Source organism: Emys orbicularis, chromosome 7 (genome assembly GCF_028017835.1).
Source record: "Emys orbicularis isolate rEmyOrb1 chromosome 7, rEmyOrb1.hap1, whole genome shotgun sequence".
In the NCBI taxonomy this organism is placed as follows: Eukaryota; Metazoa; Chordata; order Testudines; family Emydidae; genus Emys; species Emys orbicularis.
Genome location: NC_088689.1, coordinates 109,100,163 through 109,114,063, shown reverse-complemented (window position 1 = coordinate 109,114,063; position 13,901 = coordinate 109,100,163). Strand labels below are relative to the sequence as shown.

The window sequence follows — 13,901 nt, the reverse complement described above, 5'->3', positions numbered from 1 at the left end:
TATACGCAAAAAGGTTCTGGGTAGAAACAATCTTCTTTTCAGCCAAGGAAGTCTGGACTTATCTCCCCAAAAAACACTGCTCTTGGGTCCAGCATAAGGAGCTGTTGCAGAGCAACATGTGGCCCTCTTTCCATGCGCCTCTCACTTCACCATGTAAGATGTTATGAATAACTATGAAGGCACCTGTGTTGGTTACTAAACTGGTTGGTTATTAATCATTGAGGAGTTGAGTGCACTGCTCCCACGGGCACAAAGAGCAAGAGACAAGCTCGGTACTCAATCTGAGAACTCCAGTGCTATGCCTGCATCATATGGCAATGTAGTACTGGAGTTCGGAGGACTCTGAAATCAGGCTGCCCGTGCAAGTCTCATGGCAGGTATCATCCCAACTGTGTTAATTTATGTTTTATGCCCTTTATTCAGAATACAGTTCTCAGTTTTACATTTTATTTATCTCTTTTCAGCTTGTGCAAAGGTCAGGCTTCCAGTACACATCTGTGAGACATGCACATGCAAACCAGAGAGAAAATTTACAAGTAAAAGGAAATTTGTTGGCAGGGACAGATTAAGGTAGGCTAAACAGGATTCTGGAAATGAGGCACAGCAATAGTGCACAGCTCACAATTGTCACCAGGCTGCCTCACTTAAACAAGACTATCCAGGACCCCAAAATGTGTAAAAGACAAAAATCCATCTTAGGGAAACTGGTTGTCTCTATGCGAAGGGAGGTTTGACATAGGAGAAAAGCCCATGGGAGTTCTTCCCAGAGGCAATTCACAGAATCTGGTAACTGATACTTCTGAAATTCATTTATCCATGAACAACACTCAACTGGGCACATATGATCTACAAACTTTTACTCCTGGGAGAATACTGCACATGCACAGAATGTATATCACCTGCAGATTTCTTTGCTTCCCCGCAGAAAAATGACTTTCTGACAGGGAAGCAAAGGGAAGCCACAAGGGTGGTCATGCGACCCTCCCCAGCAGTATGTTTCAGGTGCCCAGGGCAGCCGGCGGAGACATAAATCACTGTGGGGCAGGAGGCGGGACTGGGGAAGACCCAGCTGGTGGTTCCTACCCTATGCCGGGCTCAGCTGCTAGCCCCAGCTGGGCTGGGGAGGACAGGACTTCCTCTTCCCCTGCACAGCATCCAGGGCCGTGTCAGATCCACTCCCAGATTTCTCCCCCGGCTGTAGGAAACTCTGCAAACTCCTCCCCACCCCACCCCCACGTGCTTCCTGCACACATCACTCCTCAGCTACAGGGGGAGGAATCACTGTACAAGGAGCTGCTCCCCCATCCACCCAACCCCCATGCATCCAGATCCCCTCATGCCCAGACCCTCGCGCTGAGCCTCATCCCCCCCCACAACCAAAATCCCCACCCTACCGAGCCCCAACCACCTGCACCTGGATCCCCACCCGCACTGAGCACCACTCCCCAGCATCTGGACCCCCCACACCTAGACCCCCTCTCCCCATGCTGAGCCCCAACCATCTTCACCTGGATCCCTGAAGACTCCCATTACCATTGCACCCAGAACCCCCCCCACAAACCCCTGTGCATCCAGATCCCCCCCCCGCACCCAGATGTCCCACTGAGCCACCCACACCCAGACTGCCCCACACAGAACCCTCTCAACCCACACCTGGATCCCCCCACACTAAGCCCCTCCACACTTGGATCCTGCCTTACTGAGCCTGCCTGCCTGCACCTGGTGCACCTGGCACAGTGGGGCAGGGCCCTGGCATGTTTCTGGGGAGGCCCAGTCCTTGCACTGTGTCAGGGTTGGGTGCAGCCTCACAGCTGAGTCTGTGTCCTGGGGGAGGGGCGGGGAGGGGGGAAGGGGGTGATCTCCCACCTCTGCAGCCAGTGGCCTGTGCTCCCCAATCCCAATACTGGAGCCTCCACATTTATTTGACAAATAAAATTTGCAGAATTTTGCAGAATTGTAAAATATTGTGCATAGAATTTTTACTTTTTTGGCACAGAATGCCCTCAGGAGTAACAAACTCCAACACTGTTTTACAGGGTCAGAAGCATGGGACACGGCACCTCCTTACATCCCACCCCACTAGAAAAAAAAAAAATCTAACCTCTCTTACAAATGTCTTTTTTCTATTTTAAATTATTTTAATTGGGGGGGGGGGGGGGGAATCAACTTCCCCAAAGGAATCCAGTAGCATAGACAAGATGTCTCATCTGGGGCACCTCAGTCTAACAATTGCAGACACTTGTTGCTCGTGCCTGCCCACGTGTCTTCTTCAGGCACTGGAGCAGACAGGATATTGAAGAGAACCTGTTCAGGACCCCAGGACTGGAACAACAGGTGTGCTACTGGTCAAGACTGAAGTGCACCAGCAAAGGAGTGTGTTCTAGAACTGAAATAGCTGGAGTGCTGCTGGTCAAGACTAACGGGCAATGGCTGAGCTGAAAGGTGCAAGGCAAGACTGAAATAGTAAGGGATGCTATAAATCAAGACTGAGATCTGTGTATAGAGGGACATACAAGACTGAAATAAAGGGTTATTTAAATCAGGATTAAGTTGCATTGGCAGAAATCTAGCCAATCAACAGTGGTTGGTAAAGTTCTCAATGTCTATGTTAGGCAGCTCAGCCCTGCAAAATCACCCTGGAGTTCTTTATCCCCGAAGTATATTATAGGTAGAGCCCTGCGTGGATACAAAATTTATATCACCATCCAATCCGCAAAAATGGTCTGCGGATATAAAGCGGATATCCATGGATTTGCAGGGCTCTAATTACAGGTTCTCTAGAGTCCAGCTCTACTATCACTTCCACTAAAATCAAAGGAAGTTTTTAAAACGACCAACTAGTGGGCTCAGACTTTGGCCCTAATGAGCAACATTGGAGAAACCTTCGTTTCCTCCCTGCCTCTGCTACCCACTTAGCCCCACATACACATACCCGTCACCCTATCAAGTTTGGTCTCAGCAGCTGTAAGCTACACAAAAGGAACCAGTGAAAATCTTTATGGAGGAAATAATATGCAATTTTCTAGCTGAACACCTTTTAAAATGTAATGACAAAATAAAATCCTGCATCTGTGTTCGGCAATAACAATCTGTATGCATGCGGTAACAATATGACAACTTGGAATAAGCAAGATGCAGACAAAAAGAGATCTTACCCAGGCATCCAAATCCGCAGGCTTGGGGAAAAAAAGAAGAGAGAGGGGGGGGGGGGGAGAGAGGGGGAAAGGAAAAGGAAAGGGGGGAAAAAGAGATATCAGTGATTTATGGAGGCTGCCTACTGCTGCACAATACAGCTCAGAAAAGTTCTTTAAAAATGGCAAGCATTTTAACAGTGCATCTATGTCCCCTGTTAGCGACTGTGCTGTAAACAGAGGCTGTTAAATGGGCTTAGGCTTGGTAGTTAAAGAAAAATAAAACAACAACCCAACCGCCACCTACCCACCACACACACACACACACTCTCTCTTTTCAATGAATGCTGCACAGTGCTCCCTATTGAGCAGATGATAGGCAAAGACAGATGTGACGCAGCCAGAGACATGCAAGGCACTGCACAACATTAGAGATACTGGTATCAGTAGCAGCACACAGCAAGGGGTGTGGTAGTGTCAGGTGCACTGTGAGGGACAAGGCCAAAAGCCCTGCTGCTTCCAAACTCCCCAAGAGGTGCAGGTACAGTATCTCCTGCACAAGAGCAGTTTTCTATACTCAAGGTGACCTAGCTAGCAAGTCATCATCACTCATGTAGTTGCATCGGATACCTTACAGTACACAGCTCAGTCACTGAAAATTTGATCAGTCAATGACCAGATTTTCAGCCATGCCCCCTTTCATAGGCAGACCAATATTCCTACAGTATATAGTCTGAACCTCTCTGCCAAATCCAAGCTGTCTTGTTTTGCTCCCTCATCTTTTGCTTGCAAGATCTTTGTTTAGGGACTCCACAGTGAAGATGCACAGATCACAAGGATTTCAGGATCTCCTGTCTCTCCCTTTTTATTATTATTTTTGACTTGAGCAATAACCCCGCAGCAGCAAAGCAAGTACAAGATGATAAACATCTCTCATGCCCATAAACAGCCTGGCTTCAGACTGAGATGTTTACAAGGCAGCCAGAGTGCTTATTCGTTGTCAAGGACTGCTGCATCTCCTGTTTCTTGGGCTTACACTCGCTCGGCAGAACATTCTGTAAGTGGTTACTTTGGAAGGGCTCGCCTTTTTTATCACAATTATTTATTGGAGGGGGTTTGGTGAAGCAGGAGGGATGTTCTTGTTGGTCGTAGTTCAGTGCCAGAGACAGCAGACGGCACAGAGCAATTGGTTTATGGAAGCTGCTGTTGTTTTAATGGCACAGAGCAGCCACCTGAAGTTGTGGAGGGATGAAGTGTGATTGGCTATGCGTTCGGTCTGTCCTGATCCTCTGCAATAGCAGAGAGGGGTGGAACTGAACGTCTACAGCTCATCTGGGTAAAGCCAATTCCCTCCTTTCTGCAGATGCACCACAACCAGAAACAAGTCTTCAGTCCATCAAGCCAACACGTCAAGCATTCACTAACAATCGACAACTGATCATGACAGTAGCCTGGTTTCAACAATATTTTTCTTCCTACCTGTATTTGCAGTTTAGACAGGATGTGCTGGTTGTGTTTATTTTAACCTCTCCATTGCTGTACTGTACTCTGCCCTCAGTAGATGGGTGGGAGGGAATGGGTGCAGGTTGTAATGCATATTATTATTTCAGTAGATATGCCATATACAGGTAGCTTTCTGATGGATTTATGTCAGTCATCCATAGGACACTTAAGTCGTTAACTGTCAAGCTCCTAGGGGAAAAACATTTGCATCAAAAATCCATAAACATTGGCACTGACTCACTCTCTTTTGGGCAGCCTCAGCAGAGGCGCAGATTATTAAGAATGAACTAGCCCCATCACATTTGAAGGGGCCTCTCTCTGTCAGGTTTGAGATGCAATGGTGTATATGTGTGGGGGTAACTCTGCAAGGGAAGTGTGTATTATTACTGCCATGCTGTGCCTGTTCTATGGATACAAGGCTTCATTCTCAAAGGCTTTAAATTTGGCACCTTTCACAAAAAATAAAATTCACTTTAAGAGAGTCATTAAACGGAAACAGAAAAGTTTATCAAAGTTTATCAGAATGTGACTAGACCAGCTCCTATATTGGAAAAAGTCAATCACATCCTGAGTAAGGGCCCAGCTAAGAGGAAAATAAGTGTAGACTCAGCTTTGAGTTGCCAGCTAAAGGCTTCTGTATTTTATGCTCTCTGCACCAATACTTAAGCCACAGTTTCAAGCCTTTGGTCAACTCTGCAGCATCCCTGTGCTGAGACAAAGAGTACAAGGTTAGATTCACTTCCTACCCAACCCGCTATGGAGGAATTACAGTAAGCCATACCACTGGTAGATTTATTACTTTGGAGCCCAAAAGAAACAAAGATTCTTCCTTTGACTGTAGCAGGTGCATAAGGTTACTACCGAAGCAGACACAGATGTCAGCCCAGTAAACCTTCATTCTGGACATTCACATAGAAAAGGACCGATGCCTAAACTGCCCTGCAGTGTCTACCTGGAGTGGACTCTATGTCCAGGAACTATGCAAGTTATACGTGTGTGTCAGGAAAGTTAATATTCAAGCAGAGATTTCGCACCAGACAAGGGGTAGAGTCCCAAGTATCTATTAAGTGGTTCTTGGTCCAGTACACAATGAAATCATCAACACATGATGTCCCTTTAAAATGAGTCATCACAACCTAGTGGTGCATATCTGTCCATTTGTATGGATCTCTGACATTTCATTCCTCTGCATGATATCACGCATTTCAGCACCTAGCCAGATCATTTCTGCCATCTATCTTGCAACGTACTACAATAAGGTGGACTCTCAAGGAGTGGACTTTAGGGCAGGATGATGCCTGTGAGCTGCACCAACAATTGCCTCGGAGTTATTCCAGCAGCTGCTATGTTGAGATAGGTCATATGCCCATCCGAAAGAGTGCCCAAAGGCTCAGTAGGAATCCGGGCCACTGGCTAGATGTCTCCTTCATTAGAAGTCAGCGTGCCTGGAAACTGGCACAATGGTTTATGGGACACTGCCAGCTTCAGGACGGCGGAGTGCAACAGGGGTGGGATTGAGACAGAACATACAAGAGGCTTGAGCAAATCTGACACAGCAGAGGCCTGGATACAGGGAAGGGTATAGGTTCACAGTAACCTAAGCAGCTGCTGGCAACTCCTTTAGGGGTCACATAGCAGAGTTTGAGGAGCTCTGCTTCAGACACACTGGCATCCTGATGGCCAGACTTCATCATTTGAATGGGCAAACAGTGAGGTTTCTTCAAGGAGAAAATCTGGAAACTAAAATGTTTCCATGGTGATAAGTATTAGAGAACTTTGAGGCTGAGACTAGACCCTCATTACCCATGTATCTGTCTGTCTCACACTTCCAGCCCCCTCCCCCACTTAAACACTTCCACTTTAATGGGAGACAGAAGCCAGCATCAGTGTTAAAGCGCAACAAGGCAGAGATGTAGCCAGCCAACTGAGGGAGGGGGAAGAGTCTTCCAACTGAGCTGCAATCAATTTCAAGGAAAGTTTGTGCTGAAACTGCCAAAACCTAATGTACACCAAACATACAATTTTATAAACATGGAAGATGAAAAGTAGCAGTAAAGGCCTCTGTCCCTTTATGATTCAGGGACAACAGCACCTCTAATGCTTATGGAGTTGCTACAAACAGGTTTGCAATATCCATAGCTGATTGGCCTTTTATTTTAAATTAAAACTATCTATTTTACAAATTTCAAAGTAAAACCCAGAGGCTTTCATTGTTTACTTTAATGCTTACCTCCACCCCATATTCATTTTCAGGCTGCCATGCAGCCAAGAGTACATCCGGTTCTTTCACTGCTACACTTAACTCCACCCCATATTCTACCACCCTTCCACCACCGCGATACACACACACACACACACACCCCTCATAACACGGGCTGCCAATAGACAAGCCATTCAATGTCTATAGCAGGGGTAGGCAACCTATGGCACGCATGCCAAAGGTGGCACATGAGCTGATTTTCAGTGGCACTCTCACTGCCCGGATCCTGGCCACCGGTCCGGGGGGCTCTGCATTTTAATTTAATTTTAAATGAAGCTACTTAAACATTTTAAAAACCTTATTTACTTTACATACAACAATAGTTTAGTTATTTATTATAGAGTTATAGAAAGAGACCTTCTAAAAACGTTAAAATGTATTACTGGCACGCGAAACCTTAAATTAGAGTGAATAAATGAAGACTCGGCACACCACTTCTGAAAGGTTGCCGACCCCTGGTCTACAGGAAGTCTCTGGAGAGCGGAGGCTTTCCAGACATATGCTCAAGATACTCAGGCTATGGCAACACTATGAGGCTTTTAGCAACACAGCTGTGCCGCTACAGCCATGTCGCTAAAAGGCGCACAGTGTAGCTGCTGTTTGTCGGCAGGAGAAAGTTCTCCTGCCAACAAAGCGCTGCTCACACCGATGCTTTTTGTCTGTAAAGCTTTTGTCGTTCAGGGTGTGTGTGTTTTTAACACTCCTGAACAACAAAAGTTTTGCCAACGAAGTGCCAGTATAGATAAAGCCTCAGTGTCTGATAACAGGTGAGATAGCAACTAGGCCGGGGTGGACAAATTACGGTCCGCGGGCCAGATCTGGCCGGCCAGCCGTTTTAATCCAGCCCTCAAGCTCCCGCTAGGGAGTGGGATCTGGGGCTTGCCCTGCTCCGGCACTCCAGCCAGGGAGCAGGGTCGGGCGCCGCTCCACGCGGCTCCCAGAAGTAGCGGCATGGCCCCCCTCCGGCTCCTACGCCGAGGTGCAGCCAGGCAGCTCTGCACGCTGCCCCCGCCCCAATCACTGTCCCTGCAGCTTCCATTGGCCGGGAACTGCGGCCAATGGGAGCTGTGGGGGCGGTGCCTGCAGACAGGGCAGCGTGCAGAGCTACCTGGCCGCGCCTCCGTGTAGGAGCCACTGCTTCCGGGAGCCGCTTGAGGTAAGCACCACCTAGAGCCTCCCCCTGAGCCCCAACCCCCTGCCCCAGCTCTGATCCCCCTCCTGCCTCCCGAACTCCTTGATCCCAGCCCGGAGCACCCTCCTACACCCCAAACTTCTCATCCCCAGCCCCATCCCAGAGCCCACACCCACAGCTGGAGCCTGCACCCCTTCCCACAACCCAACCCCCTGCCCCAGCCCTGATCCCCCTCCCGCCCTCCAAACCCCTTGGTCCGAGCCCAGAGCATCCCAAACTTCTCATCCCCAGCCCCACCCCAGAGCCCACACCCCAGCCTGGAGCCCCGTCCTGCACCCCAACCACAATTTTGTGAGCATTCGTGGCCCCCCATACAAATTCTATTCCCAGATGTGTCTCTTGGGCCAAATAGTTTGCCCACCCCTGAACTAGGCAGTCTAAACCTTCTCTTCCTCCCTTAAATTCCTCTTCTGCATACTAGGTTCCAGAGCCCTCCCTCTCCCCCCAACTTACAGAAGAGGAAAATGGCTCTCAAAGGGCATCATGAGGTTCCACAATGATTGTGTCTCACTTATTCTAGACCAGATTTACTCAATCTACAAGGTTAATAGATCCCCCTCCCCCATAACAGCCTGCATCATAAACCCACCCAAAGCTTATCCTGGGTTATTTCTGGATCATTCATAACCATTGGTAAAGGACGCAGTTTACCCACCTATACCACCTACTTTTATCCCTGGGGAGAGAGAGGATTGATGGTAGCAGTAGTGGTCACATGTGCCTGCCCCCACACATTTAGAGAGAGAGAGAGAGAGAGAGAGAGAGAGAGAGAGAGAGAGAGAGAGAGAAACCACACCCCCAACGCTGGTTTCCTCTCACCCCACTCAGAAGACGGAGATACCAAGTTTTTGAGTCAAAACACATCGGATGGAATATTTTATCTACTATTGCCAATGCTATATGAAAATTAAGATTACGTGATAACATGAGTAATCCACCCACATCCCTCAGGGCAGCATAAAGTGATCAACCCATTGGGTCAGGAAAGAATCTCTCCACTCCACCCCACAACATAAAGCATTATGCAATTGCATTACAGGCAGCAGCTTTCACCTGCCTCTGAAGCATCAGCTATTGGCAACTGCCAGCAGCGGGATACTTTACTAGATGGTCCAGTGGCCTAATCCAGTACAACAAATCCTTTGTTCTTGCCAAACTAGCTACCACAAGATTAAAAATCTAATTTCTGTTCATTTAAGAAGCTTCTCTCAAACACTCTTTGGTCTGAAGGAAATGCAGTCAGCTTTGGGGCTGCTTTTTAATACAGGCTAAGGTGGTTTTATTAGCTATGCTGCTTGGATAAGGAAATCCTAGAAAATCTTCAGCTATCATGGTCCTGAATATCTCTCTCACTCACTCTCCAATCTCTATACATTGGAGGGGGGGAGGGATAGCTCAGTGGGGGGGGGGGGGGGAGGGATAGCTCAGTGGTTTGAGCATTGGCCTGCTAAACCCAGGGTTGTGAGTTCAATCCTTGAGGGGGCCACTTGGGGATCTGGGGCAAAATCAGTACTTGGTCCTGCTAGTGAAGGCAGGGGGCTGGACTCGATGACCTTTCAAGGTCCCTTCCAGTTCTAGGAGATGGGATATCTCCATTAATTATTATTATTAATTATTATTACAAACTCACTTTGCAGGTGGAGACCTGGCAGTCCAGTTTCACACATCACTGCTCAGATTTCTACAAGCCCAGAAAGTCCTGTATATTTTCCAGTGTTCTCTATTCCTTCAGCCCCAGACATGCACAAAAATACATTTACCCAGAAATACCCAATCAATATCTTTCAGGGTCTGGAATCCAGCCTAATAGGACACTGGAATGCACATGTAAAAAGCCACAAGAAAATCATCCAGGGGAGAAAAGGTTTAGCATAAATTGATTGCCTTCTAAATCCATGGGGAAAAGGAACAAAATAGATACATGGAGACATATAGGAGATGCCACCCACTTTAACTCCACTCCTAGAAGACAAGCATCCCCATCATAATGTGGCATTTTAGTGTGGTTGATTATAGTTTGGTAAACTGGAGATGGAAAAAGCTTTAAATTAGATATATTAATAAGGATTTCCAGGGGCAGGTGAAGGGATTATAGAATCAGAAATGTAAGGCTCGGAAGGACCTTGAGAAGTCACCAAGTCCAATCCCCTGCACGGAGGCAGGACCAAGTAACCTAGGCCATGCATGACTGGTGTTTGTCCAATCTGTTCTTAAAAATCTTCAATGATGGGAATTATACAACCTCCCTTGGAAGCCTATTCCAGTACATAACTACCCATATAGTTGCAAAGTTTTTCCTAGTATCTAACCTAATTCTCCCTTGCTGCAGATTAAGCCCATTACTTCTTGTCCTACCTTCAGTGGACACGGAGAACAATTGAGCACAGTCCTCTTTATAACAGCACTTAATATATTTGAAGACTATCAGGTTCCCCCCTCAGTCTTCTTTTCTCAATATTAAAACATGCCCAGGCTTTTTAACCTTTCCTCATAGGTCAGATTTTACTTTTTGTAGTTGTGCACTTGATTTTGCCTTCCTAAATGAAATACTTTGCTCTTTTCTTCATTGAATTTCATCTTGCTGAATTTAGACCAGTCATCCAATTTGTCAAAGTCATTTTGAAATCTAATCCTGTCCTACAAAGTACTTGCAACCCCTCCCTGCTTGTCATTGTCAACAAATTTTATAAGCATACGCTCCACTCCATTATCCAAGTCATTAATGAAAATACTGACTAGTACCAAACCCAGGACTGACCCCTGTGGGATCTCACCAGATACCCATGGCAGTTTGACAGCAAGCCATCAATAACTACTCTAAGTATGGTCTTCCAACGAGTTGTGCACCCACCTTCTAGTAAATTCATCTAGACCATATATTTCCCTAGTTTGCTTATGAGAATGAGCTCATGTGGAACTAGATCAAAAGCTTTACTACAATCAAGATATCACACTTACTGCTTCCCCCCCATCCACTAGGCCAGTAACATTACCAAAGTAGGAATTTAGGTTGGTTTGGCAACGTTTGTTCTTGACAAATCCATGGCTATTGCTTATAATCCTATTATCCTCTAGGTGTTTACCAATTAATTGTTTTATCATTTATACCAGTATCTTTCTAGGTATCAAAGTTAGTCTAACTAGTCTATAATTTCCAGAGTCCTCTTTGTTTCCCTTTTTAAATATAGGTACTATGTTTATCCTTCTCCAGTACTCTGGAGTGCATTATGGAATGGACTGACTTCATTGCAACATCCCTCACCTCCATGATCACTAAATAGAAATAAGCAGGCAGCGATTAAGTTTCCCCACCTACAATTCTGTTTATGCATGCACCTCATTCCTGGCCTGCTACACCTCACCCCACCCCCCAGCCCCCATCAAACCACTCTTCAAGCACCTCCTATGAAAAGGCTGCCAATTAAGTTGCGATTCTGAGATACAGACAAATGCCCACTAGGGACTCAGTTTTGCTTCTGGAGACCTTGCTTCCAACTGTGCATTTTGGGCAGCATGTACACTGGTTCTTGGCTAAGTGCACTACCCAGATTTTACAAGGCTCTGATCAGACAGAATGCTGCAAGGTAACATCTTTTAATGACGGCTGAGTATATCATAATGAAGCCATTTGCAACCCAGCAAGAGTGTAGATACAGCAAAGAGGAGAACTGCAGGCTATTGTAGAACTATGTACTTTTATTTTTGCATTGCAATCTCCAGGGCATGATTGTATCAAGAGAAATTTGCAAATATATGTCAATGCCAGCAAAATTTTGATTTCCATTTGATAGCACAATTTGCAAACAGTAGTTTTCCATGTTGTGCAAGCGCTTAACATGTGTAATAGCTACATGAATTCGATGCCAATTTACATTTAATGGGCAATGCACAATTTCTCTTGCACACACTAGGAAATATCGGGGTCTAGAGGAAGGGTGTGCAGCTTGAAAAGACCACAGAGTTTAACTTCATTGTGTGAGGATGCAGTAGCAAGTGTTTTAACCTCTCACCAAGGAGCACAAAAAGGAAGTAAATGCTGCAGTGAGGTTTCTGGTTGGTTTAGTAGTAGGAAATTGTTAGGGAGCACTAATAAGTTATCTTTAAAACAAAAAGATTTAGTTTGGCTCCCAAATCCAAATGGTGAGCTTATGAAATTTAAATAGGCTATCAAACGCTAAACCTTCTGTCATGTGCTAAGGAATCATGGAAATAGTCACTCCTAAAGCGATCACAATCTCTGTTAAATGAACACTGCTCAACATTTAGTTTTAAAAAGCTATAAAATGTAGCTGCTAGAAGAGCTGGTAGAGCTAAGAGTTTCAATTCCATGGGTTTCAGTTTGCAGGAATCAATCCAGCTCTGAATACAATGTAAACTTCAAACCAAAACCCCTCTTTTATTGTAGTAGATGCTATTTATAAACATACCTACACACAGTTTGCTCTGTAATTACAGCTGCGGCACACGCAATCATTTACTTGCTTTGAGCTGCTTTTGTACCTTACAGCTCCTAATAAAGAGAGTCAATAAAAGCCATTTCAAGAACCTGTTGATTGATTTATTGATTAAATTATGGATTAAACAAGTTTACCAGTGCAATAGATTAGAAATAGCCAGAGTGGAAAGTGGCTTTGCATATACTCGTTTGGAGGCTAATGCCTGAAGGTGTGAGGATACTTAGGTTTGAACAGAGATTGGGAATGGTTGGATCATTACACTAATTGAATCTATTTCCCCATGTTAAAATATCCTCACACCTTCTATGGGTCATCTTGATTATCACTTCAAAGGCTTGTTTCTCTCTCCTACTGATGATAGCTTATCTCAATTGATTGGCCTCTTACAGTTGGTATGGCTATTCCCACCTTTTCATGTTCTCTGTATGTATAAATATCTTCTGTGTGTTCCATTCTATGCATCCGAAGAAGTGGGCTGTAGCCCACGAAAGCTTATGCTCAAATAAATTTGTTAGTCTCTAAGGTGCCACAAGTACTCCTGTTCTTTTTATGTAGCCAAGAGCACATCAAGTTCTTTCACTGCTACACTTAAACATTGGTTATGAAAGAAAGGAGCCTTTGCTCAGGTATAAGACACTATTGTATGGATCACAATTTCACAAACCTAATTTTAGTTATCTTCACTGTAACATATTTGCACAGTGAGGGCACATGAAAGAGGATTAGGTAGCTCAGCCAGGGACATTAGTGACTGCAAAGCACCACCATCTGGGTACCCTGAGTGAAACAAGCTAGAGGACTTGTTCCAGTTCCTACCAGTGCCCACATCACAACCATTGTCATTGCAATGGTTACCATAACTGGCAACCTCAGGTAGCTTATCTTCACTAGGGAATTTAATCAGTTTTCACCACACCTTTGACATGATGCTTACACACAATGCTGATACTACTTGTCCTTCCGTTCACTGACCAGCCAGCTGTAATGAGCATTGCATTGCCAAACTCAGTTGTTAACCAGGATTCAAACATCTATCTCCCCTTGTAAGTATTCTCACACTTCTTATCAAACTGTCTGTACTGAGCTATCTTGATTATCACTTCAAAAGTTTTTTTTCTCTTACTTAATTGGCCTCTCAGAGTTGGTAAGACAACTCCCACCTGTTCATGCTCTCTGTATGTGTGTGTATATATATCTCCTCAATATATGTTTCACTCTATATGCATCCAAAGAAGTGGGTTGTAGCCCACGAAAGCTTATGCTCTAATAAATTTGTTAGTCTCTAAGGTGCCACAAGTACTCCTGTTCTTTTTTCATTGTGAAGACAAGCCCCAGGAGGCCAAGGATTGAACAACCCT

The 13,901-nt window shown here is 45.4% G+C and overlaps 1 protein-coding gene across 4 annotated transcripts in view; it reads right to left on the bottom strand.

The window, feature by feature from the left end:
* Window positions 1–13,901, bottom strand: part of CHCHD6 (coiled-coil-helix-coiled-coil-helix domain containing 6) — a 182,550-nt gene that overhangs the window by 123,928 nt on the left and 44,721 nt on the right. For 2 of the 4 annotated variants that reach the window (XM_065407771.1, XM_065407773.1), the window contains exon 5: window positions 3,156–3,176. The exons of the other annotated variants lie outside the window; for them this stretch is intronic. In XM_065407771.1, the coding sequence (XP_065263843.1) occupies window positions 3,156–3,176 (21 nt within the window). The remainder of the gene's footprint in view (window positions 1–3,155; window positions 3,177–13,901) is intronic. 4 annotated transcript variants of the gene reach the window in all.